This window comes from Ascidiella aspersa, chromosome 7, assembly GCF_963924565.1.
Source record: "Ascidiella aspersa chromosome 7, kaAscAspe10.2, whole genome shotgun sequence".
NCBI lineage: Eukaryota > Metazoa > Chordata > Ascidiacea > Phlebobranchia > Ascidiidae > Ascidiella > Ascidiella aspersa.
In genome coordinates this window covers 26,850,937-26,877,735 of record NC_139453.1, presented here as the reverse complement: position 1 = coordinate 26,877,735, position 26,799 = coordinate 26,850,937, and the positions used below count along the sequence as shown (strand labels likewise).

At 38.5% G+C, this 26,799-nt stretch overlaps 2 protein-coding genes across 4 annotated transcripts in view; one reads left to right on the top strand and one right to left on the bottom strand.

The window, feature by feature from the left end:
• The window catches only part of LOC146138736 (uncharacterized), a 34,792-nt gene extending 17,991 nt beyond the window's left edge, over positions 1-16,801 (bottom strand). For 2 of the 3 annotated variants that reach the window (XM_083393491.1, XM_083393493.1), the window contains exons 1-7: positions 16,004-16,801; positions 4,268-4,423; positions 3,263-3,430; positions 2,448-2,580; positions 1,424-1,651; positions 814-1,056; positions 32-226 (exon numbers count right to left, since the gene is read on the bottom strand). In XM_083393491.1, coding sequence (XP_083249617.1) covers positions 32-226; positions 814-1,056; positions 1,424-1,651; positions 2,448-2,580; positions 3,263-3,430; positions 4,268-4,423; positions 16,004-16,657 — 1,777 coding nt within the window. In that variant the 5' untranslated portion in view covers positions 16,658-16,801. The remainder of the gene's footprint in view (positions 1-31; positions 227-813; positions 1,057-1,423; positions 1,652-2,447; positions 2,581-3,262; positions 3,431-4,267; positions 4,424-16,003) is intronic. The other variant, XM_083393492.1, reaches the window with a different exon arrangement.
• A 7,359-nt stretch (positions 16,802-24,160) lies between these two features.
• LOC146138735 (phosphoglucomutase-1-like) lies at positions 24,161-26,380 on the top strand. Its single transcript, XM_083393383.1, has one exon. The coding sequence runs from the start codon at positions 24,211-24,213 to the stop codon at positions 25,888-25,890; it is 1,680 nt and encodes a 559-aa protein (XP_083249509.1). The 5' UTR covers positions 24,161-24,210; the 3' UTR covers positions 25,891-26,380.
• The last annotated feature ends 419 nt before the right edge of the window (positions 26,381-26,799 follow it).

The window sequence follows — 26,799 nt, the reverse complement described above, 5'->3', positions numbered from 1 at the left end:
GCACACAGTTTTTTTTTTAGCCTGTACATACTTGGTTGCTGTTGCTGGTAAGCAGGCGATTGTTGGCTGCTGTAGCTAACAGCAGCTGCTGGCGGCACCCCTCCTGCCTGTAACTGCATCTGTTGTTGTTGTTGTTGTTGCTGTTGCTGTTGCTGTTGTTGTTGCTGTTGTTGTTGCTGTTGTTGTTGCTGTTGTTGTGCTACTGGCTTGCCACCGCTAGGGGGACCTACACAACAAAACACAAATTGATGAAAGGAAAAAGTTGAACGACCAGATATTTCACCTAATTTAAATTGGATTTAAAGAAAACTGAAAAGTAGATTAGATTTGGATTTGTGGAAACTAAATATTAAACTCTTATCCTAAAAACAAACTGGGGAAATAGATTTACATTCAATTTAGTTTAGATTACATACTTTTCAGATAATAATGAATGTTGCAAAGACAGCGTCGCTAAGAGCAGTAGTAGTAATAAGACTGGAAGTTACCTGGTTGTCAAGTCTGTTTAATTTAATTATTTTTTGTAGTAGTTTTAAATTCTTTATGGTTAAACTTTAAAGAAGGACAGTATTTTTAGCAGTTTTTGGATACTGGTATAAAATGATTTCTAGTTGGAAACTGTATAACCTTTAGAAGTTGATTTACATCCAGCCTGCAATTGTCAATTCTTACAAACAACAGGTCTACAGTGGTCCTGCCCTTATAAAAAGGGTTTGGTGACCATGGCTGATTTAGATCAACAGTTTCATGTAATGCAACTTATCAAAAACATAAAAGCATAAAAAAAAAATAAATACAATAAATTTGTTATACCAGTCGGTCTCATCGTGCTATTGGCCGGATGCTGTGAGGTGTTGGGATACTGATGTTGGGGCGTGGGGGGCTGCTGGCCGCCCCCGGGGTACATAGACTGCTGCTGGGCGTGCTGGGGTGACATCATATGCTGCGGAGGGTAACCACCCTGCTGTGGATGCTGATAGGTGGCTTGCTGGGGTGTGGGACCACCCCCGACCGGGGCTTGGCCAGGGTAACCTCGGTAGTGGCCATAACCGGGGCCTGAATAAAACAAAGTGAAATTAGTTGATGAGCTGGAACACTATAGGAAGGAAGGAATCTTGCGCAGACAATAAAATGGAAAAGAAAGATTCTTGCTTTCGTATCAGAGGATGTTAAGACTGCTTATAAATACAGGTATAAAACATAAAATCATTTTTTTTAATTTACAGAAATATATATTGTACTATTAAAAAGAAGGCCATAAGATCAATTTCAAATCTTAAAAAATGCTTATAAAACATGTAAAATTATACCTCTAAAAAGTAAGGCTAACCGTTTCAAACATTTATTAATAGTACAATATTTATGTTCTTTTTATTGTAATAGAACTATTTTAACAAGAAAAAAAAATAGCTGGTTCCTGAACCTTGCATGGGTGATTGTCCTGTTGCATCGGGGCCGTCTCCCTGGGGCCGCAAACCCCCCTGTTGATGGGGGGTACTGGGTCGTACTGATGGGGGTGACATCACCCTGGGTTGGCCAGACGACCCGGGTGAGCTTGGGGCCGGCGAGGGACCCCTCAGTTGGGCTACAGCGGGGTGGGAATGATGAACATGAGGGGATTGAGATGAGGCAGTGAGTGGGGATTGGACTGCTGGCAGAAAAAACAAAACAGTGGTTGTGTCATTGTGTGGTACACAATTATCCTTCAGAAAGCTTACTAAAATCAGTCAGTCTGATCAGGATTATTGTGCAAGCCAGGCAGGCTAGAAAACACTAGCCTACGGTGAGAACTTCGAACCTTTGATCATACTGGGACAGTCGCTCTACCAAATGAGCTACACAGGACAACCATAGCACTATTGCTTAAATTCTGTTCGTATACACAACATCAATTGAAGGGGATTAACAGCGTGTATTTTCCAAAACTAAAACGTACATATACACAATGTGTGTTTCTGTGATCAAGCCTTTCTGAACTGGAGAATGTACATTGTGTATTTGTACGGTTCATTGGTATGTATATATAGGATTTGCAAAAAAACTTTGGGTAGGCAATTTACTTGACAGAAAAAATATGTCGATCAGCAAGTAAAACCTAAACATACTGGAGTATCTACCGTCAGAAGTCGAACATTTTACTCTTAAGAAATACTTTTCTTTGAGTATTTTCCTGAAGTATAGAAAGTAATTTTAAGTATAGAAAGTAATTTTCTATGTTTTAAGTAATAAAATGACACTGTTAGTAGCAGACGTCTTGACAACAAATTAAATTGTTTTTAGAATTTTTCATACCAACAATTTCGAAACATATAAACACAGCATTAACATATTAAGAGAATTCCTAATTTTTTTTAACATAATAAATTTATTAAATCTTACAAAATTACTACATTAAACACAACAGTAGAGTACGTCTGATCAACTAACTGATATTTTATTAACATTACCTGAACCGGGATTCGAGTGTGGCATGGGTTGTGGTGTTCTTCTGTTTGGTGACATCATTTGCTGCTCCAGGTTTGGGGGATGTCCCTGGTCGGAAGGGGGTGGGGCAGGGGTGTGGTTGGCCATCTGGGGATCCTAAATTTGTGGTAGGTTGAAAGTGTGGTGCAGTATTGAAATTAAGAGGATGTACGAACATCTGGTAGTTAAAGTAATATTAAAGGAGAGATTACTAACAGATACCAGTTCTAGTTAGAATTATATGAATATGGAAATGGAATTATATAACCATTCTGTTTTATAAACCTAAAAGAAGTAAAGAACAAGGACACTGAATCATCATATTTTGACTTGTGGATGTTCAAACAAACTTTTTGACAGGTGTCAAGATGATTACTTCCATGAGTATGGAGTCGTGCATAGCATCTCAGTTTAATAGACTCTTAAAACTTTCATTTGTTATACAAACATTTTTATTATTTTGTTTAAGAGATCTTGTCAATTACATATAAATCTCAAATACACATATAAATACAAAGTGCAATAAAAATATTTCTTTAAAATAAACTCAATTTTACTAAACGCAGTGTTATTTTTAGGACAGGCCTACGGGTTGCTCATTGTTATTACGGGTGACTCTGTGTCTGCCGAGGCTGTTTTGGTGGCCCCTTTTTTAACCCATCAAAATAAAACTCCCAAGAGAATAATATTTGCTATAAACAATCCTAAAATTTTGGAGCATAATGGTTTAAGGTTGTAGTAAGAATATCAAAAGCATCGTTAAAAAAACAGCATTAAAAAGACAAACAATGTGACTTACGGCAGCAGAGTATCCCTGTGGGTGTGCTTGTCTGTAGTACCCGGGGTGCTGCTGAATGTTGTACCCCTGATAGGCCCCGGGTTGCTGCTGGTAAACCCCGGGGTGACGAGATGGAATGCTGGAGGCGGGGTAACTCATCGGACCCGGGGGCGGCATGTAGCCATCGTACTAAACACAGGAAGAGGATGTCAATTTTTATCCCAAACAAGGGAACATAATGGTTGGAGGTTTTAGTAAGACGTACTAAAAATATCAAAGCCTCATACAGAAGTGGTCATAATTTTGAACATTTTAAATAACTTTTGATTTATTCAATGTTGGAAATGAATAAAGAGATATTCTCAACATTTAACAAATGCTTCCTACCTATTTATGGGCTTTGATATTCTTACTACAAGCTCCAACTATTATGCTTCGTGCCTTAGTAAGACGTAGTAAGAATTTTAAAGCACATACAGAAGTGGGTATCATTTTGAATGTTTTGAATAACTCTTTATTCATGTTCAACAACAACTATACCTATCCCAAACAAGATTTTACTAAAAAATGGTGAGGCTTGTCTGTGTAGAAATGATTGCTGTGAAAGTTGAGAAGGTGAATTTTCAAATTAGTAAATCAGGATGGAAAGCAGCTTACTTGCAAAATACTTAGTAACATAGTCAAATATTAACTCAAGTATGCTTTTTTAATTCTGTGTTCAGAAGTTGTGAGAAATTAGGTCAGCCTAACTTTTTGTTAATATTTTTATTTGATGTTTTGAACTTGTTTTTGTCTTCATTTCATTTTATGTGTAAATTTTAAGTTATGAAGTATTTAGGAAGTTTTCAATAAAATTCTGGGACACTTTAAAATGAATCTTTATACACATAATGTTCATGTAAAGCCACTTCATAATCAATTGCATAACAGTTAAATTAAAACATACATATTAAATTTCCATCAACGCATTGTAAAAATGTGCTTACCTTACCAACACAACAAATTAAGACCAAGGATAAAAGTTACCTGGCTGTACGGAGGGTTGGGTCCAGACTGAGCCGGGTATCTGTTGTGCCCCGCATTTGGGGGGTAGCCGTGCTGCTGGGAAGGGGGGTAATGCTGCGGGGGAAAGCCCCTCATTTCTGCAGGCTTGTCTGGGTGGCCGGGTGGGGCTGCTCCATACTAAAAATAAAATTAAAGGTCAAGTAAAATTTCAAAAAAAAAAAAAAATTGAAAAGTAAAATTTCAAAAAAAAGTAAAATTTAGAAAAAAAAACGTTGAAATCTGAAAAAAAGTAAAATTCAGAAAAAAACATAAAATTCAGAAAAAAATTTGTTTAAACGACAGATTTTGTTGGCATTGAAAAATATTTAAAAAAATTAAAAAAACAGCTAAGTTCTGGCAGATAGATGTTCCTTTTTTTCGAGGAGGAAGTGCTCACTTCACAACTACTAATAAGTTCCAAGTAACAATGGCATGAAAAAGACGCAGCAAAAAAGAACAATGCAAGTGAACGTTTAAAGTCCAGGACCGGTGATCAGAGAAGAACCCATCAAGCGTTGGCGGCTACAGCCAAAACAACACAATCACCAAAGCACAGGGACGCAGCCAATTATTTGCATCTGCCCCGATCAGCTGACGACAACAACACAGCGGCGTGTTATTTCGACTTAAAGCAGCGCGTGCGTGTTCTGACGGCGAAGTGCGGTAATGGGACACCTCCACAACGCATTTCACTCACACACAAGCCAAAAGTGGCGAGCTTAAGCCGGCAGGGCAACTTTGGGAGAAAGGAAACCCAACCGCAGCAACAGCGGCAAAGATAAATCTCAGCCGGTCGCTAAACGGGTGCTACTACACTTTCTAGTCGCCGCTACACCAGCACACCGCCAAAAGTGCACAACTCCAGGAAAACAAAGGGCCCAGCGCGCGTGTGTGACGTCATAGAGGGTGGGCGCGCGCGCTCGCGGGCCGCAAGGTGCGTCCAGGCGACTGGCGGCGGCTCTTTGATGTAATAAACAATATTATGACAGCGTGAGAGCGATTTGACATTCGAGCGGGACTGGGCGGCTTCACCTTTGGCACGTGACCGATCGGCGGCCTCTGATTGGCTGCCGGTCGTGGCTGCTGGCACACAAGAGTTGGCCGCAACGAAATGCACTTCACCGCAAGCGAACCGGCTCCTGGATTTTTGACGTGTGGCAGATAACGACAGTTTAAGCTTGAGCGGTCTGATAAGTCATGTTATATTCCGACAGCCGATAATTTAGGGAAAAAGAATTGCCGATTGGAATCGATGCCGTATCTTGCGACGTTACTATGGCCAATTAAGCAATATAGGAAAAATAATTACATGCAGATGTAATATTTCGGGTTGTTCAGCAAAAAAATCTTCCTGCGAAGAAAGAACTTAAAAAAAAAGTTGGATTCATTTTTTGTTTTTATAAACGCATTTTTGATCATAAAAATTTGCTTCGTGAACTACCTATTCTTTTTTTTAAAGTACTGTTTAAATATATCACCAAAATGACGCGATTTATTGTGCGTTTAGCGATTTTGTTACGACGACATACGATTAATCTCCTATATATTTTTTCCTGCAAAAAACAACCTATTTTTTTTCAAATCCGTGCCTTAAAATTTCGGAAATCATAACAAACCAAGAGGATAAAGTTCATTGTGAATTTAGCGATTTTTTTAAGGCCTGAAGACCGGGCGGGAGGCAGCTGTTTGCGGCTCACATGGAAAACCAGCAAATCAATTCGACGCTGATAGAACGTCGTAAACAAATAGACAGAAATAGCCCAGATCGAAGCTCTGGGTGGAATCTCGTTTTAAGAAATACGCGATTTTGCAATCGGGCACATTTTTTGCTCTACTTATGCGAAAAACGGCTGTCCTATGACATAGATCCTGTCTGGAAAAGAAGATATATTTGGGTCAGGGGAACACGAACGCTAATTCGACGTAAACCTGTTAGCCGTTTTTTTTAAATTGCAACTAAGAATGAAGCATAATGGTTGAGATTGTAGTAAGACGTAATAAGAATATCAAAGCCTATACAGAAGTAGGTATCATTGATGTTGAAAATGAATAAAGAGTTATTCGAAACGTTCAAAATGATATCTACTTCAGTATGGGCTTTGATATTCTTACTACGTACGTCTTATTGGCGCATATTTAAAAAAATCATGTGTTATCGTTAGTCAAAGCGAGTTACAAAGTGAGTAAAACGTATTAATAATTAATAGCGTTGTATAATAGTTTGTCTATTTGGGTAAATTTTGACATAAACGTTTGTTTTTCTCGTGCAGATGCGTAATCGTTTCGACAACCTTTCAACTTAAGGGCTCCTAAAACCCTATTCAATTTTGCAGGAGTAGTGTAAAATGGAAAAATAGACATTTAATAGGAACATAAAAAAATACAAAAACATAAACAAACAAAGAATCTCAAAATTTGGTCATTTTTCGACTCCGGCGGTAAAAAATGAACTTTTAAAATAATGCTTTTCCTTTATGAATTAACATCAAACATAAACGAACAAAACTAACAAATAATTTATCATTACGGTTAAAACAACATTAAAGATTGGTTATCCGTGAATTTTGCCTAAAGAATGTGCAAAAGGGTCCGCAGAAAAATGTGTTTTTTTCAACTCCCGGCAACACAGTACTACACAACAGCCACACATACTGTGGCGATATCTTTATGGCGTGCCTATTAACGTCGGGTAATAACATGGTCGATAAAAATGGCGAACATAAATATTATTACAGCGTTGTGGCCTCATCGCCATAAAATAGCTGTGTAAAAATAAATCACGCGTCTATTGTGATCCTTTTCCTATTCAAATGACAGGTTTGGGATGTCTAAACATTAAACGCTGTCATTTGAGAGGTTTTGGGTTTTTTAGGCATACGTATTGTGAATAAAATATTTAACTGGTAAGCATATACGCAAAACGCAGAAATAATTAAAGCGACTATTTTTTAATAAAACGTTCAGCTTTAGAGGCCAAGAAAAAACATTTTCTTGAAGAAAAACTAAACTTGTATACTGGGTATAGTTGTTTTTCCTAAATGCACGTTCGTTTTGTTTTTCCCCAGCGAACAAAGATAGAAATACCCTCGAGAGCTTCTGGTAAACAGGTGAGTTTTTACGTGAAAGAAAAAGCAACAACTCACGGATACGGTTCACCAGTTGGCCCGAAAAGCAAAAACGGCCGAATGACGAAACGCGATACTGAAAGGCAGCGGTAAACAGAAAAAAATATGACGTTTTATAGGCTTTTTGCGCGGACATCTAAACATGACGTTTTCGAGTTGCTGTCAGCGCTTGGATACGGTCTTCCTTTCAACGACAGAGCGCGTTCACACAAAACTAGCGACGTGGACATAAAAAGGAACACAAGCGCGCGCACTGTGCGAATGGTCGGGTTGTTTAACAAAGACTGCTGCGTGTAGCGAAACAAGGCCTGGTGGCCAGAGAGAAGCAGCCTTGTGTGTTGTGTCGAAACGCGGCCGCTGCCTAATGTATAGGCGTTTCTGTCAGAAAAGGCCAGAGAGAGCGTCCAGTCAAGCCAAGCGAGCGACGAGATACGCCATAAGCAAGCAAAACCAGCCGCGCCACTAAAAAAGGACAAAGGGAAAAGAACGGCGCTCCCCGCTACAAAAGAGAGAAGCACGTCGAGAGAAAAAAAGAGAAAGGGCGAGAGAGGACAATCGACCATTAAGGCAGAAAGAGCGGGAGAGGTCGAGAGAATAAAGAGAAAAGGGGAGCGGTTGAGGGAGGAATAATAGGAAGTCGGCAGTGGTTCGTTTTTATTTTTGAAAGGACACGCGAGGCATGAAGGCTTCAGCGCTGCCTCTCTGTATGCGAATGAGTGAGTGTGTTGTGTGCCAGCCCGTTGCTTTTCGCCAGGGCCCGGAGACATCGCGAAAGAGCGATTCTGGCAATACTGCGCTGGGCAGCGAGACACGCTTTTGTTCGATTCGTTTTCAGGCCAGTGCGCTTTCTTTCAGCAAACCCAAGCATACGCGGCGCTGTATGTACGATCTTTATACAGTATTTTTCGCTTATGTGTTGATCTCACGAAACGACTTTCGCTTTAAATCCATCGCAAAATGCCACGTTTTGAGCGTTCCAATCGATATTTTCATTAACCCAGTGCTCTAAACTTTGATCCAGGGCTTCGCTGAATAATTAAAGCTATTTTAGCGTTGGGTGATGATACACACGGAAGTGCGGGAAATTTTCGAGTTAACGTATAAAATAAAACATGCGCATCATGAAACAAGCTTAACCAAGGTTTAAATCATACTGAAAAAAATATCAATTTAGCTCAAACTCGTACAAACGTTTTTGCGACTTCGCGCGTATTTAGCGGAACAAACAAACAAAATACAGCTAATTTTCATCCCGGTCAACTAACTACGCATTGTGTTGTTAAAAATAATCATTTTTTATTTTTTTAGGCAATTGTTATCGTTCGACAAACAAAATATACTTTGGGGATTGTTATCATTCAATATTTTGTCCGACCCCGTTTTAACAAAATTAGCACACGACCGCCTTCGCCAACTGATGAGTATTTAAAAACGAGTTTTTTGAATGCGGAAAAATAAAACTTTGCGCGATTGAATATAAAAGCCTTTAAAAATACGAAAATGTAAATTTTACCGTTTAAAAAAAAATATATTTCAATTGCGGGCATTGTCAATAACGAAATTCGCGCACAGGCCTAGTCGCCAACTTAGAATATATAAAACGAGTTTTTTCAATTCCACAAAAAAACAAACTTTGCGCGATTGAATATAAAAAAGGTTGCGGTTTAAAGCGCAATAAAAATACGAAAATATAAATTTTACCGTTAAAAAAAATATATTTCAATTGCGGGCATTGTCAATAACGAAATTCGCGCACAGGCCTAGTCGCCAACTGTAGAGTATATAAAACGAGTTTTTTCAATTCCACAAAAAAACAAACTTTGCGCGATTGAATATAAAAAAGGTTGCGGTTTAAAGCGCAATAAAAATACGAAAATATAAATTTTACCGTTAAAAAAAATATATTTCAATTGCGGGCATTGTCAATAACGAAATTCGCGCACAGGCCTACTGGCCAACTGTAGAGTATATAAAACGAGTTTTTTCAATTCCACAAAATAACAAACTTTGCGCGATTGAATATAAAAAAGGTTGCGGTTTAAAGCGCAATAAAAATACGAAAATATAAATTTTACCGTTAAAAAAATATATTTCAATTGCGGGCATTGTCAATAACGAAATTCGCGCACAGCCCTGGTCGCCAACTGTTGAGTATATGAAAACGAATTCTACAAAAAAACTTTGCGCGATTAAATATAGAAAGGATACGGTTAAAAGCGCAATGAAAATACGAAAATATAAATTTTACAATTTCACTCACAAAAAATTGTAATTTTGGGCACTGTCATTAACGAAATTCGCGTCGCCAATTGTTTAGTATATAAAACGATTTTATTGAATTCTACAAACAAAAAAATTTGCGCGATTAAATATAAAAAAAGGAAACGGTCGAAAGCGCGCTTGAAATAAAAATTAGAATTTCAAGAATTGTTAAGAGCCATTCAACAAACAAGCGTGTCGCCAACGCCGCCGTCTCTTCAGTAAATAGTAATCGGTCGGCCAATTTCTCGCGCGTCCGCCAACGATGCCGCGGTCTCGCAAATGAGGCCGAGCTATGCTGGTTGTGTTGTCAAGGATTGAGCTTACGGGGGGATTCACCCAAGTTGAGTTGTGGTCATGCGTGTCACCGCGAGGTCAAATCGGTTCGAATAAACACGCGCCACCACGCGCAAGTCGCGCAGGTTGGCGACACTACGCGAGGCCAAAAACACTACACAGCGGTCAAAGTAAAACGCGCACCCTGTTGGTTTCGAAACGGATTTTTTTTGCCAGAAAATACTACTTCCGGGCTGTTAATTAGCGGGGAAAAATACGCCGGATTGGTTAAAGACAGTTCAATTATCAGTAGAACACGTTTGGCATAATTATAAATATACGATTTTTTTTTAGGAGAAAAAACACCGAAGAAAAAAATCCTGGGAAGAATAAATACTTGCTCATGTTTTAAATGCAAAAAATCTAGTTGCGATTGGGAGTTTTCATGCCTATATAAAATAATGAATGGCAAAATATCACTAAAAAATAAAGTGTCTAAAATTAGTCAACAAACCAATCACATTTAAATGCATGAAAATCTAGTTAGGATTTCTTCATACCTATATAATGACCAGTTGTAAAAAAAACACTAACAGTAAAGTGTATAAGATTAGTAAATAGAGTAATCACATTTTGATTGCATGAAAACCTGTGCAGACCAATTAAAGAATTGTTTCATACCTGGCAAAAGATAAAAAAAAAGACTAAATAAGGTTGGAGTAAAATCAATCAGCAAAATAGTACAATCTGGTTTTGCATAATTTATACCCATGGTGAAAGGTAAAAAATGATCAAATAGTTTTTGGTAAAATAAAATAAATTTAAAAATAATTATCAATAAATTAACGCACAAATCATATTTTATTAACATGTACTACCAAATTATGAATTTTTATAGCTTTAATCAGAAAGAAAGAGTAATAATCTTTTAGTAATTGTAAAACGAAATCAATAAATCATCCTTTTATAGCTACCAATATCCCAGTAGCTATAAAAACATACATTATGTTTTCCTAACTATAATGAAAGGTAAAAAACAGAGTGATCAAATTGATTTGAGTAAGTCAAAGGGAAGATAAAATAACAAACAATCATTCGTTTGCATCGCATCGCATCACATCTCGCATGTTAAACCAACATCCAGTTTAGTATATTTCCACCAAAAGGTAATCTATTCAAAACAAGTAAAATATAACAAAAAGACAATTGGATAAATTACTAAATTAACAAATTTTATGTGAAATCAAAATTCTTATAAACAACAAACCAGCTTTTGACAAAAAATAAGACATATATGTTTGCAATGTTTAAAACCTACTTTGGTATGTGTTTTATAGTCGGTCTATGCCTAACAACAAAACACTATTTTTCACAGTATTGGGGGTATCAATATTACATTTCATTAACATATGATGGATTTTTCACCGGCACTAATTTGCCTGCACATGCCTAGCATTGAACAAATGTCACACAGGACGACACATCACTGTTTACAAGATGGGCGGCATCGTTATGAGTAGATATTTACAATGGCTGCACAGCGGCATAGATTTTCCTGATACATCAAAACCTGCATAACCAGTATGGACCAAACTGAACTCGATTCTCTGTATGTAAGAGCTGAATTGCAGTGTTAACACCTTCAGACAAACGTAATGCTGCAGGTAAATTTAAGCAGGCCTAGTATTGTTGATCATACAGGTCATTGCCTGTGTCTTAATATAAATAAATATGTGTGGATCATGAAAGGGTTATTTTTGTGGACCTAATTACCCCCAAAAAATATTGTTTGCCAAAAATTTCCACATTTTATCTGTGTAGCGACATAAGAGTGTTTTATTGAAGGAAAATGTCTGAATAAAGGATTGCAAATGGTAGCATACTTCAACCGGACAAGCCAGTAAAAATCCTGCACAAGAATAAATTATAAAAAAAAACAATTATAGAAACAAACTATCTATTATATACTGCATTTTAAACAAATTAATTGGTCCAGAGAATTGTTGTTAACCATTACTCAAGTCATTTTGATAAATCATAAATTCAAACTCATTTTTCACCATAGCAAAATATTCTACTCTGGGTATTATTAATGGATTTAATACTTAATTTTTCCTAATCTGACTGTTACTTGTTTATCAACACTTAAACACCCAAATTAGTTAATTGCCATAAGTCAAATCTTAGAGTTCATATTAATATTAAGTTATCTTACGAATTTTTAAATAGGGCTTTAGATTAGCGCGTTCTAGCTTTCGCATAATCAAATGTATTGTTGGTTGAATAATATAATATTTCATGATGTAACGTTTTCCGTATTGCGTTCTCTCGCCTCGTTTCAAACTTGACACTGACCAAATCTAATTAATTATAGCTGCAGGGATTCATACAAAAATTCTCAAAGTTAAATGCCAGAATTGTAAAATTGACATTGTAATAACATTCAGGCAACATATTATGCGGTTTTGGGCAAGCGTTTTTATCTAAAGATCTTTTGACAGACTGGAATGCTAATTGCAAACAGGATCAAACGTTACTAAATTTATTAGTTAAACCAGGGCTGTTTTTGAAAGCCCACAGAGAAGTTGGGATCATTTTAAATGTTTCACATAACTCTTTATTTATTTCTTCATATGTTGTATATATTTGAAACATTGGAAATGATACCTACTTCTGTATGGGCTTTGATTTCTTAACTACGTCTTAATACAACTTTCAACTATTATGCTCCAGAACTATATCGTGTTAGGAAAGAGTCTTCCTGCATTCAAGTTTCATTGCAGTAAGTTAATGACCAAAATTTTATTCATCACTCCTATAGAAACCAATTGACAATACCATTAAGTACCAATACTTCCATGCTAATATTTCAATAACCGGGTAGTCTCAATATATTATTACAATTACTGTCGACAAGCTGTTAAATGCACACCAGATGATGGTGATACATTAGGTAGGGTTACAACTTCCAACTACTACACAGACCAAAAAATTGAAATTTCTTAGTAGTTGGCAAAACCAACAGCACATTTTTCTCATGCGATTTGTAACATTCGCCACAACTTTAAACATCAGGACTCCAGTACTCCTAGATACCAAACTGCAATTGTAAAAAATCTATGAGATCGTTTTTAAATTTTGGTAAAAACAATGTAAATGGAACAAATAGGTTAAAAGTGAAGTGAAATAGTGTGGCACATGGCTTGGCGCGTCATAACAACAACAAGTTGACAAGAATCCCACAGATTCGGCAGGTTCCACAAGATTTGTGGCGGGGAGAAAGGCATTAGCAACTATGCAAACCAGTCCGGCTATAAATAACTTTCCGCGCGCCAGCCACCGTTATTTACAACAGCCAGGCAGGCGGCTACAACTTGCGTGCCCACGTGACCTTTCGCTCGCCACATTGCTGTTTGTCTACGTCACAATGAGAGGAAATTCCCCACCGGTGTAATCGATGTCATTATGCGGTGGCGGGGCGGTTTCAAGTTCATTCTTAGCAAAGGGCTGCGATCGGAACGCGAGATTTTCGCCCTTTGGGGAGGGAGTTTGGGACTGTTTTTGACGGCAAGCGTTAATATCTGTCGTTCGCAAGCGTTGGACTAAGCTCGGAAGCTATTAACAGCCTGGTACAAAAGCGACGCGAACAGCTGTTTACGGCGTTTTGTTTTTAACTTGAGAGGCTTAACGGGCGAAAAATCAATCGGCGGCAAAATACTGTTCGTGGCGCCGCGGACGCCTGTTTGTTTTGCCCGTGCAGAGAGCCGACACAAAAGAAGAACGGAGTCGAACAAAGAAGACCGAATGAATTGGACGCGGGAAACAAAAGGCGACGACACATAGCAGCACGCGCGAAACACACAATCGTCACCTTGAAGTCATGCGACTGTCCGTTAAACGACGCGTGAAAGCCGCCAATGTGAAAACCAAAGGGGGGTATGACGCGGGAAGAAACTACGGCACACTATGGGCGTGTGAAAAAAGGGACCACCACCGAAGAAAACTGATGAAGCCCTCTCTCTATATCTGCGTCTGATGCTCGGCTAACCCACGCGGACGGACGCGGAGCTAGCAGCACTTCAGCGCACATACACTCTTGCGCGCGCGCTTGCGCCAATGCACGCGCGTGCAGGGGCGACGCGTAATCAGCTGTGGCTGTGGGACGACCGACGCCTTTTCATTGGATCACATGGTTCTGGCACATTTTTCAAAAACACATCCTGCCGGGAGTAGCGGCTTGTTTACGAAGGTCAACTTCGAAACGTGCTTAGCGCGCCGCACTGGCGTTGTTCCTGAATGGTGTTCACGCGTAAGGTTTCATTCTAAATTTTTGGCCAGATTTCATGTGAGGAGGCGCACATAAAATTTCCGAATTTCAGGGACCCCTTTTTCGTGGTGGTTTGCAAGAAAATTTTAATACCCAAACTGCTTGAAAACTGCCACAAAATACATTGTTTTTTGTGCCTGACTGACAGGCTTCACTATTAAAACCTAGGACCTAAATTTTAAATACAACATTTACAAAAAAATAAAAATATAAAAGCCATAATATTTGAGGCTCATAATATTTTATATAAGCTAAATCAAATATTATGGCTTTTATATTTTATTGAAGTTACTAAAAAAAACCGTGTATTGTGCTCCAAAATATTTACAAAGATTGCCTTATTTACAAATAATTTGGATGCAAGTTAGTGGTTACACAACTTCTTTGAATTTTTTTTAATGAAAATATTTAAAACTTTTGGATACCGTTGAACAGATTGTAAAAACAACATCTTGTACCAACAAAGAAATACATATTACTTTACTAATATACTTCAGCAGTAAACTGTGCAGTATATTTTGACTAAGTGAGTCTTAATAGAGAATACTATTTCCAGTAAATAATAATAATAATGGAAAGAATCTGTTATAAACTTTAATATAATTTATTTCAACAGTAAGGCTAAAAAAGGCACTTGGGAAGACAAATATACACAAGCCTTAATTAGTTTTGAGTTAATTTAAAACAGAGAAAACACTTTTACTGTGAGAAAGTAAATGCTGCTAAAACCAAATTTTGAAAACCAATTTAACAAAATTACAGGTCTTGGTGTTGAAAGCCATTTTACCTGAATGAAGAATGAGCGTCATTTTTTACACATTTGAATAAAACTATCAATGAATGACCAAAAAATAAATGCTTTGTTTTTTTCTGTAACTAATTAATACTTCTGTACATGGTTTAGCAAAAGTCCTAGAAGGAAAAAAATATTACTGAGTCACTCATAGTAGTGTGATGACTAACACTATATTTCTTATCAGCAAAAATCAGAGTCCATCTTACTACAAGAATTTAAGTAAACAAACTTCCACCAGCAAGGCAAATTACTCAAATAAATATCAGCTGATCTATTATTGACAAAGCAGTCAATTGTCGTCTCTGTGATGTCAGACAAACACCAGAAGCTGCCCTTGGATCAGACAAGCAATAAACAAACATCATCAATAATAAAGTGGGAATCTTTAAACAGCCCTTTGGATACAGATATGCTAAACTGGCAATAACTGTAGCCATATTGGAGAAAAACAGCAGTTATATTAAAATTTAAGCTGAAATCCTTTAAATGTGACTTAACCAAGATAATAGTGGGACCCAAAAATAAATTCACCATTTTTTTTAGTTTAAAATTATTATAAAATTTAGCAGCCTGTTCTAAATTAAAGAAAAATTGAATTTAAAGTTAACATCCCTAAAAATGTGACTTAACCAAGAGAATATCGGGACACCACAACATTAAATTCACATATTTTTTTTACAATAAAAAATTAATATAATATTGAGCAGCCTGTGCTAAATTAAAGAAAAGTTGAATTTTAAGTTAAAACAGTAAAACGGCTTTAAAAAGCAATACTGTTTTTTACAACGATAGGTGTTACCCAAAACAACCCTCAACAAAAATGGAAGCAGTATGTTAATTAACAGTATGTTAATTTGTCGAAAAATAAATTCACACTTTTTTGCTGCTGAAAATATTTATGTTTGAAAAAATAAAGAAACAACAAAAATGGCTACCTGCTGGGGTCGTGGCTGCCAGGAGGGCTGGCCTTGACTGTATTCGCTCTGCGGAGGGGGTGGTGCGTTGGCATGGCCGGCATAGGGGCCCTGTTGGTCCTGGTACCGGGACGGCGCCGTTAGAAGCTGGTTCAGGGTCGGGGTGCCGCCTCCACCAGAATTGGGGTACCTGGCCATAGGTGGATAGTTGGTGCCACTGTGGGGGGGCCTGGCACCAGGCGACTGCATATAAGCCGGGTTGTAGCCATATGAACCAACACTGGCGCCGTAGTTAGGGTAGGAGCTGCTCTGTCCCGGCTGCGGGGGGCCATTTACGGGGGGCGCGTTGGCCGGCATTCCATTTCCGTACGATCTGGAGCTATTGTAGGCCGGATTTGGCGGAATGCCGTTGGAAGTGGCGGCGTTTTCGCTTGCTTCGCTTGGTGTGTTTGCTGCCATAGCTGTTGTTGCGTTGTCATTCTGTTGAGCGGCAGCTGTTTTTTGCTGTTGCTGTGTTCGTTTCGCGTCGTCGGCACCTTGCTTCAAATTTGCGACATCGTCTTTCACAGTGTTGTCAGCTGCTGCGGCTGCTGCTGTTTGCGGGTCTTTCTTGCAGTCGCCGTTTTCTTTTACACTGTTCGTGGTCTCGGTAGTCGTGCCCGTGTTAGTTACCATCCCTGAGATCTATCTGTACAAAGGCGGCCGCAGACCAATCGCTTCTTTCTGTCTGCTGCCACAAGGCTACTTCGAATTTAAACAATAGATTCCTGAGCAACATAAGGCAAACAAAGCACAAGGGTTATACTACGAGCGTAAGGATTCGACAGCGAGCTACGCAAAAGTATTAACGCAGTATCTGGCCTTATTCAATACGCTACTAGCCCTTCCCTACCTCACACACTTCACAGCAACGCGCCTCACTCGCCCAGCGACCAAACGGACGCGGCCTGACTGAATGAGCCGACATTGGCTTTCTCCCCTTATTTTGATAACCAGCGTCTTCACTAATTGTTTCTGAATACTGGAGACATTCGCACGTGTTGTAAGTCCAGCGTGTAGGAAGAGCTGGGAATCGAAAACTGCACAATGCACAACTGCACCAAACACTCGCCAACCTGACAGCGCGATTTCTTTCGAATATTCATGCGCACTGAGACGAATTTAAATTTCAGGCAACAAAGCTGATTGTGTGATTATAACACGTATTCTTACGTATCACATTTTACAGTATATAATGTTAAAATAGTACATGCGTTTTTAAAAGTTTAAAACGCTTGACAGGCCGCTTTAAACGCGTTCAAAGAGGCGATTTGGCGGAGGGATATCAGAAAAGCTGCCAACTGTAGCTGCGCAGCGTCTCAGGCGCGCCGCGATGTAATAAGTGTCGGCTGTTCCATTTTACTCCCTCGCTGCGGGTCATGTGTTTTCGTAATTACGTTGGTGCTCGGCGAAAGATAATCCTAACATGGGCTTTGCCTGTCGACGAGGCTAGCGCTGCGATAGGCGAGCTCGCTCGGGCCAGAGAAGCACGTATTTTCGTCACATCGCACTTTGCCAAAAAGCGACTAACGACCGTACGGCCGACCGCGCAGCCCTGGTTGTGTGTTAATAGCACTACAGTGCCAAAAGTCTCCGAAATCGAGCCGCGGCGCTGAGCTAGGAAAGGCAAACGCATCGACTGTTTTCAGTTTTTATGTGTTTTTTATTATATTCATCAGCGGTCAAGTGGAAATTATTCAAGTCACCGGTCAAAAAAGAAAAGTTCAATATTTTCCGTGTTTTTCGGTCGCGATCAATGGCGATAAGGATCAAAAAGGGCTTCGGCCGAAAAAAAATTCGATCGCTTCGCTTTGGGCGTCCCGCTGTGCCTCAGAGATCGGTTCGGTTGGCGCCCTTGCTTGATTTATTGCCCAGAGAGCCCGGAGCGTAAAAGCGCCCGCTCTCTTTCGATAAGCGCGCGGGCGCAGCAGCAAGAAAATACAGAGAAAAATAAACAGACCCGCCGCCCGAACGCTCTGCTCGGCAAGAGTTCGCCTCCCCATTGGCCTGCCTATCTGCCCTGTTAGAGGGAAACGCTGGGCTTTATTACATCGCATCCTGCCGCGTCAGTGCCGCGGCTGTTCCATCGGCTGTTCCGCGACGCTCACAACTCACGGCCGGGCCTTCATCAACAAAGCCGCAATTCGCGCCCTCCCGACTGGCACCCAAGTCGCAAAACACCGACTTTGTCGAGCAAATTTTACCGCGCATCGCTCGGAAGCGAAAAAACGCCACTACAGTGGTCAAAAGCGCCTTAAAAACGACCCAAAACAGCACGAAAACGGGGAGTGAAGCGCCTGTTTTGCAGCAGTTATGCGCGCGGGGAGTGAAGTTTGCGAGCCAGCGAACAGCCAGACTGAGTGAGATCAGTTGAAACGCTGGTTTTTGTGTCGCGGCCCGGGGAACTAACGGCGAGCGGGCGCTGCGAAAGGCCTGACAGCTCCCCATAACAAAAAACACGCGGCGAAGTGGAGCGGCGATGAAAAAAAATCGCCGCCGTTCGTTCAGAACCGACGCTTGGTCGCTTTCGTTCTTTCAAACTGGATTATTCTTGCCGATTCAAGCGCTGTCATATAATGGTTGGGCTTCGGCCGGCGTTGTATTTTTCACTGCCGTTTTTTTATTATTATTATTACAACGTTGTGTGCCCATGATGGGGTTCTGTTCTGTGGTGTGTTAACCTTTGGAGCCGCGTGTTTTATGGCGTTTTTGACAACCTAGCACCTATAACGCTTGCACGCCCAAAAATCTAAGCCCTCGTAAATGTAATTTAATGGGGCGACATTTATCGCGGGACTTTTACGCGTACAGCTGTTGTGCGTTTGGGCAAAATACACAAAGGCACGCTATGGTCGCCTGTACTGTACGATTGTTGTTGTTATTGCGTTTGGCACGTTTAGTCTAAAACGCAAAACAATGGCGCCCTGAAACGTCAAGTGTGCCTTTTTTCCCGGTATAGTTGTCAGCTGACGTGAACCGGTTTGCTGATGTCCGCTACATTGTGCTGTACATTGATGCACGATATTTCAGTAAAGTACAGCATTTTTATTTTAACTGATACCCGATCCGTTCCCTATACTAGGCCATTCACTTTTAAGACAAAATAAACAAAAAAAATGAAGACTAAAAACGATGCTAATCATGTTATTAAACTATAATTAGCCTTAGCGGTTAAATTCAGATACCTTTTAGTGCCAACACTCTCTATTTATTAATTTTCTTTTCAGGTGAAAAATGCTGTTTAAGATCAATAACCACCAATCGAAGGTTTATAAATTTGTTATCGGGTATCGGTTTCAAAACGATATAATGTGAGATCTCTACTTCAGTTTGACTCGTCAAATCGCGAAATTTTTTGAACAGAAAAGTCCTGCGCGAAACGCGAGAGACAAAATTGGATGCGAAATTAAAAGTTGGCTGGTGATTAAAGGATTACAAAGTGGACGACCTTTCGAGAAACCTTTGAGTATGACGTGTCGCTCAAATGCGTAGCGCGTACGAAAAAATGAACTTTCCGTCTCGTAGTGGCCACTCACTTCACGTTGGTGCAATCAAATCGGCAACAACAATTTTCCTGTTTTTTCACCTAAAAATCGATTAAAACTACACAAAAATAGTATTCTTGTTAAGTTTTGAAAAGTGAATATTTTCTATTGATCATTCACTCAATCAAGTTAATAAAAAATGTGAAAGACACAATTTAGCTATTTAAAGACTTGACAGTAATAAACCAGACGTTCTAAAACTGGAGTCCCTTAGGATTTTAATTGTCGCTATATTCTCAAAACAAACCCAAAAGAGTATCCTTGTTAACTAAAGTTAATGTTTTGTTGAATATTCAACCAACCAAGTTTACATAAAAAGTGTTTAAGACATTATTTCGCAACTCAAAGACTTAAAAGTAATAAATCAGACATTCTCAAACTGGAGTCCCTGAGAATTTTAATTTTGTCAGCCTAACTACTTTTCAATGAATTTGCTGATTAATTTAAATTACACTTTGGAGTAATTGTTGTTTATATTTCCCGTTAGAAACTTTATGAGGTCCCAAATCGTTTCAAAAACGAAAAAAGGGAGCTACCAGGTGAAAACGCTTGACGACAGCAACTGTTAGGAACTGTTCGGTTCATAGTTTCACACCTTATCAATGTGGTATGTGACGCAACAATAGCCGCGCGTGCGTCCGGCGAAATTGGCTCGTAAACAATGCGCCGACGATTTATTTTCGGACCAGACAGGATAATTTCGGATTAGGCCGTAAATGAGCCTCAAGGCTTAACCTTAAATGGCTAAGCGCCGATACCAGGTGATAGACTGGTGTTGCAATTCTGTTTCGACATTGTCTATCCGTTATGTTACACTTAAGAAAAAAAATTCGCTAAAGGAAAAAAATGGCCTTCGAAAAATTATTTTCTATTAAGTGCTGATTGCCAAGATCTCTTTCATATACAAAATCTAATTTTGCGTTCAAATAAAAAAAAATACTTTTTTAGCTTTGGCAAACGCCTATGGTTATTTGTATTAGTGGATAAATCGTTAAAATAAACCCTAAAAATTGTGTTTACATTTTACAAAATTAAAAAAAATATCTTTTGGCTCGAAGTCAAGCGTACTTTTTTCAGACTACCGGATTATTGGGTAAAGCAATACTAAAAAAAGTGTCATTTAATCGAAAGATGTAAAACGGAAAACGCTCGCTTTACTAGTTTCGCAACTAAATACGTTTTTTGCGTGTCGAGTTTTAATCAGACTGGACCACACGAAGTCCACATTCTTTTTTATTTGTCCACAAGTTTCAATCAATACCTTTTCAGCCGTGCGAGAAAACAGACTTTCTAGAGCAGTGGTTCTTAACCCTTTTTCTACCGCGTACGCTTTTGTAATTGCCTTGTGCCTTGAGTTGAATATTAAAGTAAAGTAGAGCTTGCCCCTCTAAGAATTTGTTGGTGTCCCGGTTAAGAACCATTGTTCTAGCGCCTATAAGTTCCTTAGCTGCTTGGAACATAACATGATCCGAATGAAACAGAACTAAAAATGTTAACCTTCGAGCGCCTTATTTATTTCACAGCTTAACAAACTTTATTCCACTCTCAAAAGACTTCGGTTAATTTCTTTGTTTCAGAAGAATAAAACATAATGATATATATTTTAAATGCAACGCCTTAAATAATAATCATCACATCATTTAGTTTTGTAACAAATTCGTAAATCTTGCGCTACCTAAAGAGAACTTGTTATTTCGTTAAAAACCAGTTACAACATATGAAAGAGTACCTGTAATGTGATTTACTAAAGTTACTTTGCTAAAGTTTTTCAGCTATTTAAAAATCTTAACACTGTTACAGGAGCTACAGGCAGGATTTGTTTATTTGGACAAAAATAACAAAACAAATACACAGCACCACTGGGACAAATTGACAGCGTTCTTGGGAACATAGCCATGACCAAACACAGCAGTAGGCTAACCAAGATAAGGATTTTCACAACACTCAGTCAGATTATATCTCAAGATAAATTAGGCAATTCGTTAAGCGACAGGTTGACGCCGTTTCAAACCGGAATTTTCGGAATAAAATTTCAAACAAATTTTCAATTAATTATACAATGGCTGTAGGTTTAGGCCTACATTTTGGCCCTATTAAACAAAATACATTTTAGGTTTTGTGTTTTGTGTTTCTGTAAACATGAAGAGTCGTTCGCATTATACTGTAAACAAAAAATATTATAAAAAGTTAAAAACAAAAAAGTAGTCTACTTACATTTAAAAAAAAAAGGGCAGATTATGTAAAAAAAAAACAATTATGTGCAACAAGTTTTTAAGATATTGAATATCGGCATTATTGTTGCTGATCTGATATTTTACATGTGTTAGTTAGCCTCAGTGAAATCAAAACTCACTCAGATTTAAAACAAAGTTTTTCACGAACAACAGTCAGTTTCACGACGTCGAAGCGAACCGTCCAGTGCCAACGGTTAAATTCCCAGAAGATTCTTGTTTGAATAATTAATTGCCATTAGTCCATTACAAGCCGGTGCACCAATAAATCTCCGTCTCTCCGCCAGCGCAGAATTTTTGCACGTTTTTTTTATGTAACCCACTGAGCCTCCTTAGAAAACCCGAACCCCTTTTCAGTTTTGCTTCTTGCTGCTTCACTGCGCCACTTAACGGTTAAAAATATGCCCATATTTTTAGAAAATATCTTGTAAGTGTTTTTTTATTTCAAAACGGTTAGGTATTACTATGTATTGTTTAAATTAAAACGGACAAAGAAATAAAAAATAATGACCTTGTGTTATCATTGATATAGTTTATAGTATCATTGGTGTTATTAGGCCTATATTTGTTGTTGTCAACAAACGAAGAGAATGTCATTTCCAGATGGTAAATGTTCTTGTCAAGTGCATCTGTGTTCAGCAAAAAACTTTTCTTGTTTAGCTTTTTTATTTATTTAATACTTTTACCTCTACAGAAGCGCAAAATATATTCTGTGGTGATAAAATCTGATAAATTTGACAAACTTAATGGTGCAACTACGACAAATTTTGCAGTAAACGTCGATTGACAAAAGACAATTAATAGTGAAGCTTTTTACGACTTAAGTACTAAAGCCTATTATTGGTAAGTATTTACCATTGTTGTAAACAAGTCATTTGGGAAACAACTCAAGTTCAAGTCAAGTCAAACGCAAAGTAACCTGGTAGTTGGTACAAGTCAAGACATTTTCAACAAATATCGAGACAAGTCCCAGTCAAAGTCATTATTGACGCAAGTCAATTTCAAGTCACATCATTGGCATCAAAAATTAATAACAAACTTCCACCAATGGTAAACACGTTCGATTTTGACCAATATTTTGCAAGACAAACACAAAATCTAAACAAATAAATTAAAAGTTAAAATTTATTACATTTAATATAGGGCTTTTCAGAGAGCGAGCATCTGTATTTTTTTATTTAACTTGTGTGTTGAGCGTGTTTAGAATGAATGTTTTATATCGTTATTCCATACTTCCTTTTTCCCGTATGTCCTACTGACTCCGTCGGCATGTGATGCAGCTAATCCCTACTCAGTCACTTTTGTGCTATATATCGCGGATGCTGGAAAAACTCAACTGCAGTTGGAAACAAAGCTATGAACGCCATACTGGCGAGACGTGTTTTACTGCGCTGTAAGTTGTTTTAGTGAAAGCGGAGCTGTGATGAATTTTTGGAATGAACAATAAATCTATAATCGACCTGACAGTTTGCACTTAGAAATGCAATGGCAGTTTGTTTACCTTAGATTTAGTGAAGTTCAGATAGTACGGTGGTCGGTGGCCATGCTCGCCCCCTATTGAAAAATAAAGCTAAAATAACCAAATTTCACTAAAAGGTATTTAGTTAAAGCAACTTAGCATAGGTGAAGTCATTTTTGTAAATGACTTAAGTCCAAATCTAGTCATTCGTTCAAAACTTCAAATGTCAAGTCATTTGAAAACAGTGACTTAAATGCACTCAAGTCAAGCCATTGACTTATTACAATACTGGTAATTACTACATCAATAAAAAGGATGGTAACGTCAACAAAACCGAAATCGTGCGATGACTAGACTCCATGCAAAGAATATCAATTCATTCAAACTCTTTGAATAACAAATTCTCTGCTCCTTGCCGGGTGACTTTTTAATTTTGGAAGTTATGTTTGAAACTAGCTTCAGCGTTTTTTAAACGCTTTTTCAAGAAATGTTTAGAATCGTAGATAACGAATCACTGACTATTTCACACTATTATTTTACACCTTTTTCTTTCAAATCCTCGCAAAACTAGTTGCCTAATTTTAAATTAATAAATTAAATATTTTTACTGTACTTCAGTAAAGTTTGTACGTCAGGGTTACATGTAAAAATGAATGCTGTTTGTTTTTGCCTTTCTTTAACTAAGTTACTCAAACTGAATTAAACCACAATGTTTTCTTTGGGGTGTAAAATATAAATTAACGCATGTTATCTTTTTTTAAATCTATAATTAGATAAAATAACAACGAAAACCCGAAAATTACCCTTGGTATTTAGCGTCATTTACGAGATTAACCGGTTGATCAACTTTTGCGGTGACTGACTGTTGTCACGTCGTCATATTACCTCATTAACATCAGCACAAAATTGAAAAGCCCTGTTGTTTTCGTCTACAAATCGAACTGAACGTGAAACATGGAGGTAAAACAAGTCCAAACAACGCCTTTTGACGACCAGAAACCAGGCACCAGCGGACTTCGCAAAGGCACCCAGGTGTTTCTCAGCAAGCCGAACTATACCGAGAACTTTATCCAGGCCATTTTGTCCAGTATCGACGATTCGCAGAGGGAGGGCTGTACTTTGATAGTCGGCGGCGATGGCCGTTACTACATGAAGGAATCCGTGCAGAAGATCATTAAAATAGCTGCGGGAAATGGCGTTGGCAAGCTTATAATCGGCCTGTCGGGAATCTTTTCCACCCCGGCTATTTCGTGTCTCATTCGGAAATACAAGGCTGTTGGTGGAATTATTCTCACAGCAAGCCACAATCCGGGAGGTCCGAATGCCGACTTTGGAATTAAGTTTAATACTGCAAATGGAGGCCCTGCTCCTTCGAGTGTAACCGATAAGATTTACGCCGTCTCCAAATCTTTGACGAGTTTCAATTTTTGCGAAGCGCTCAATGTTGACATTGAAAAGGTTGGCAGTCACTCATTTACAGTTGGCGGACGTAGCTTCCAGGTTGAAGTTGTCAGCAGTGTGCAGGATTACGTCGAAATGATGAAAAGTATTTTCAACTTTGATGCCATCCGTGATTTGATAAAGGACGGCAGCTTTAAAGTTCGATTTGATTCCCTTCATGGTGTGATGGGTCCCTACGCAACCCAAATAATCTGTGATGAGCTTTCAGCAAATAAAGACGCCTGTATCCACAGCATTCCATTGGAGGACTTTGGGGGAGGTCATCCAGACCCGAACCTCACTTATGCCGCTGACCTTGTGAATGAAATGAAGAAGGGAGAGCATGATTTCGGTGTTGCGTTTGATGGTGACGGTGACAGGAACATGATTATCGGAAAGAATGGCTTCTTTGTTTCTCCATGCGACTCTTTAGCTGTTATCGCTGCAAATTATGAAGCAATTCCTTATTTTGTCCAGAATCCAATGACCGGTTTTGCACGGAGTATGCCCACTAGTGGAGCGCTTGATCAGGTTGCCAAGGGTACCGGCCTTCCTCTGTTCGAAGTTCCGACCGGATGGAAGTTCTTTGGGAACCTGATGGATGCAGGGAAGATTGCTCTGTGTGGAGAAGAGAGCTTTGGAACTGGTTCTAACCACATTCGTGAGAAAGACGGTATGTGGGCTGCCCTCGCCTGGCTGTCAATCATTGCGCATACAAAGCTGTCCGTCGAGGACGTCATTATAGGCCACTGGAAGAAGTACGGAAGAAATTGCTTCACAAGGTACGACTATGAACAGGTCGATAGCAAAGCCGCCAATACAATGATGGAGAATCTCACGGCTGCGATAAACGACAACTCGCTTTGTGGGAAGGTACTAACTGGCGCTGGAAAATCGTACACAGTTGAAAAGGTTGATAACTACCGCTACGTGGACCCAATCGATAAAGTGGTCACAGAAAAACAGGGAATCCGAATCATTTTCACCGACGGGTCGAGAATCATTTTTCGCCTTAGCGGAACTGGTAGTAGTGGTGCCACCATTCGTATGTACGTCGATAGCTACGTTGCAAAAGAAGATTCAATTCTGACATCAGCAGCTTCCGATGTTCTTAATCCTCTGGTTCAAATTGCTCTCAGCGTCTCGCAAATTCCTGAACTGACTGGCCGCGAAAGTCCAACTGTGATTACATAAACAAACCATGTTGTGTTCATTTTTTGAAGTTCATAATTTATGTGTTGTTACCCAATTCCAGCAGTAGAGTAAAACAACTAACAAGTGGTATTTTTATAGTAAAACTTCGTTATTAAAGGTGTTAATGTAAATTGAATTTTACCCCTTACTATTTAAATACTTTTATTTCTGCTCTTCCGTCCTTATTAGGGTTTCTACTGTATAAGACAATTTTATTCATCTTTGGTAGTTTAGTTTAACTGTAGTTCAAAATATAGCATTATGCACTTGATCTGTATAAATATTTATAATTTGTGTTGTCCTAATTTATGTATGTTTTATCTAACTAAATGCCATTATTACATTTCTGCAATACCTTTAAATTTATATGTTTTGCTTATGGCTGCCTTAAAGTATATATACACTAGTTTTGTATACCATTTGGTACTTACATTAAACACTGTTTTGTGCCCATGGATATTTGCCAAAATTGATTGCATGAAATACACAAATGTACTACATATGGCGTTTGTATCTTGCTTAAAATATATAGGATTATTTTTGCAGGGATATTTGTTATAATATTAGTTAGATACCTGTTTAATTAGTCAAAAAAGGAATCTGTAACCATTGTGATACTTAACTACAAGTTTTGCTTTGAAACTTAGAAAAAAATTTCATGTTTTAAATTTACTATGGAGGCCTGTTTACCAGAGTAAGAAGACCTTACCTACCTACATGCAGAGGTGGTTTTCAGAGAGGTCAAGTTTAATTTAACATAAAATTAGTTTTACTTAGATTTGGTTAATATTAACAAGTTTGTTAACCAAATTAGAGACAAATTTGTGTTACATGTATCTGAATTACATACTGTTAACTAGCAATAGAAACTAAAAAAATTCAGCCGGATTCAGTTTCAAATAAGTTGGG

Coding starts and splice junctions, on each gene's coding strand:
- LOC146138735 (XM_083393383.1), top strand. CDS start 24,211: ATGGAGGTAAAACAAGTCCAAACAACGCCTTTTGACGACCAGAAACCA.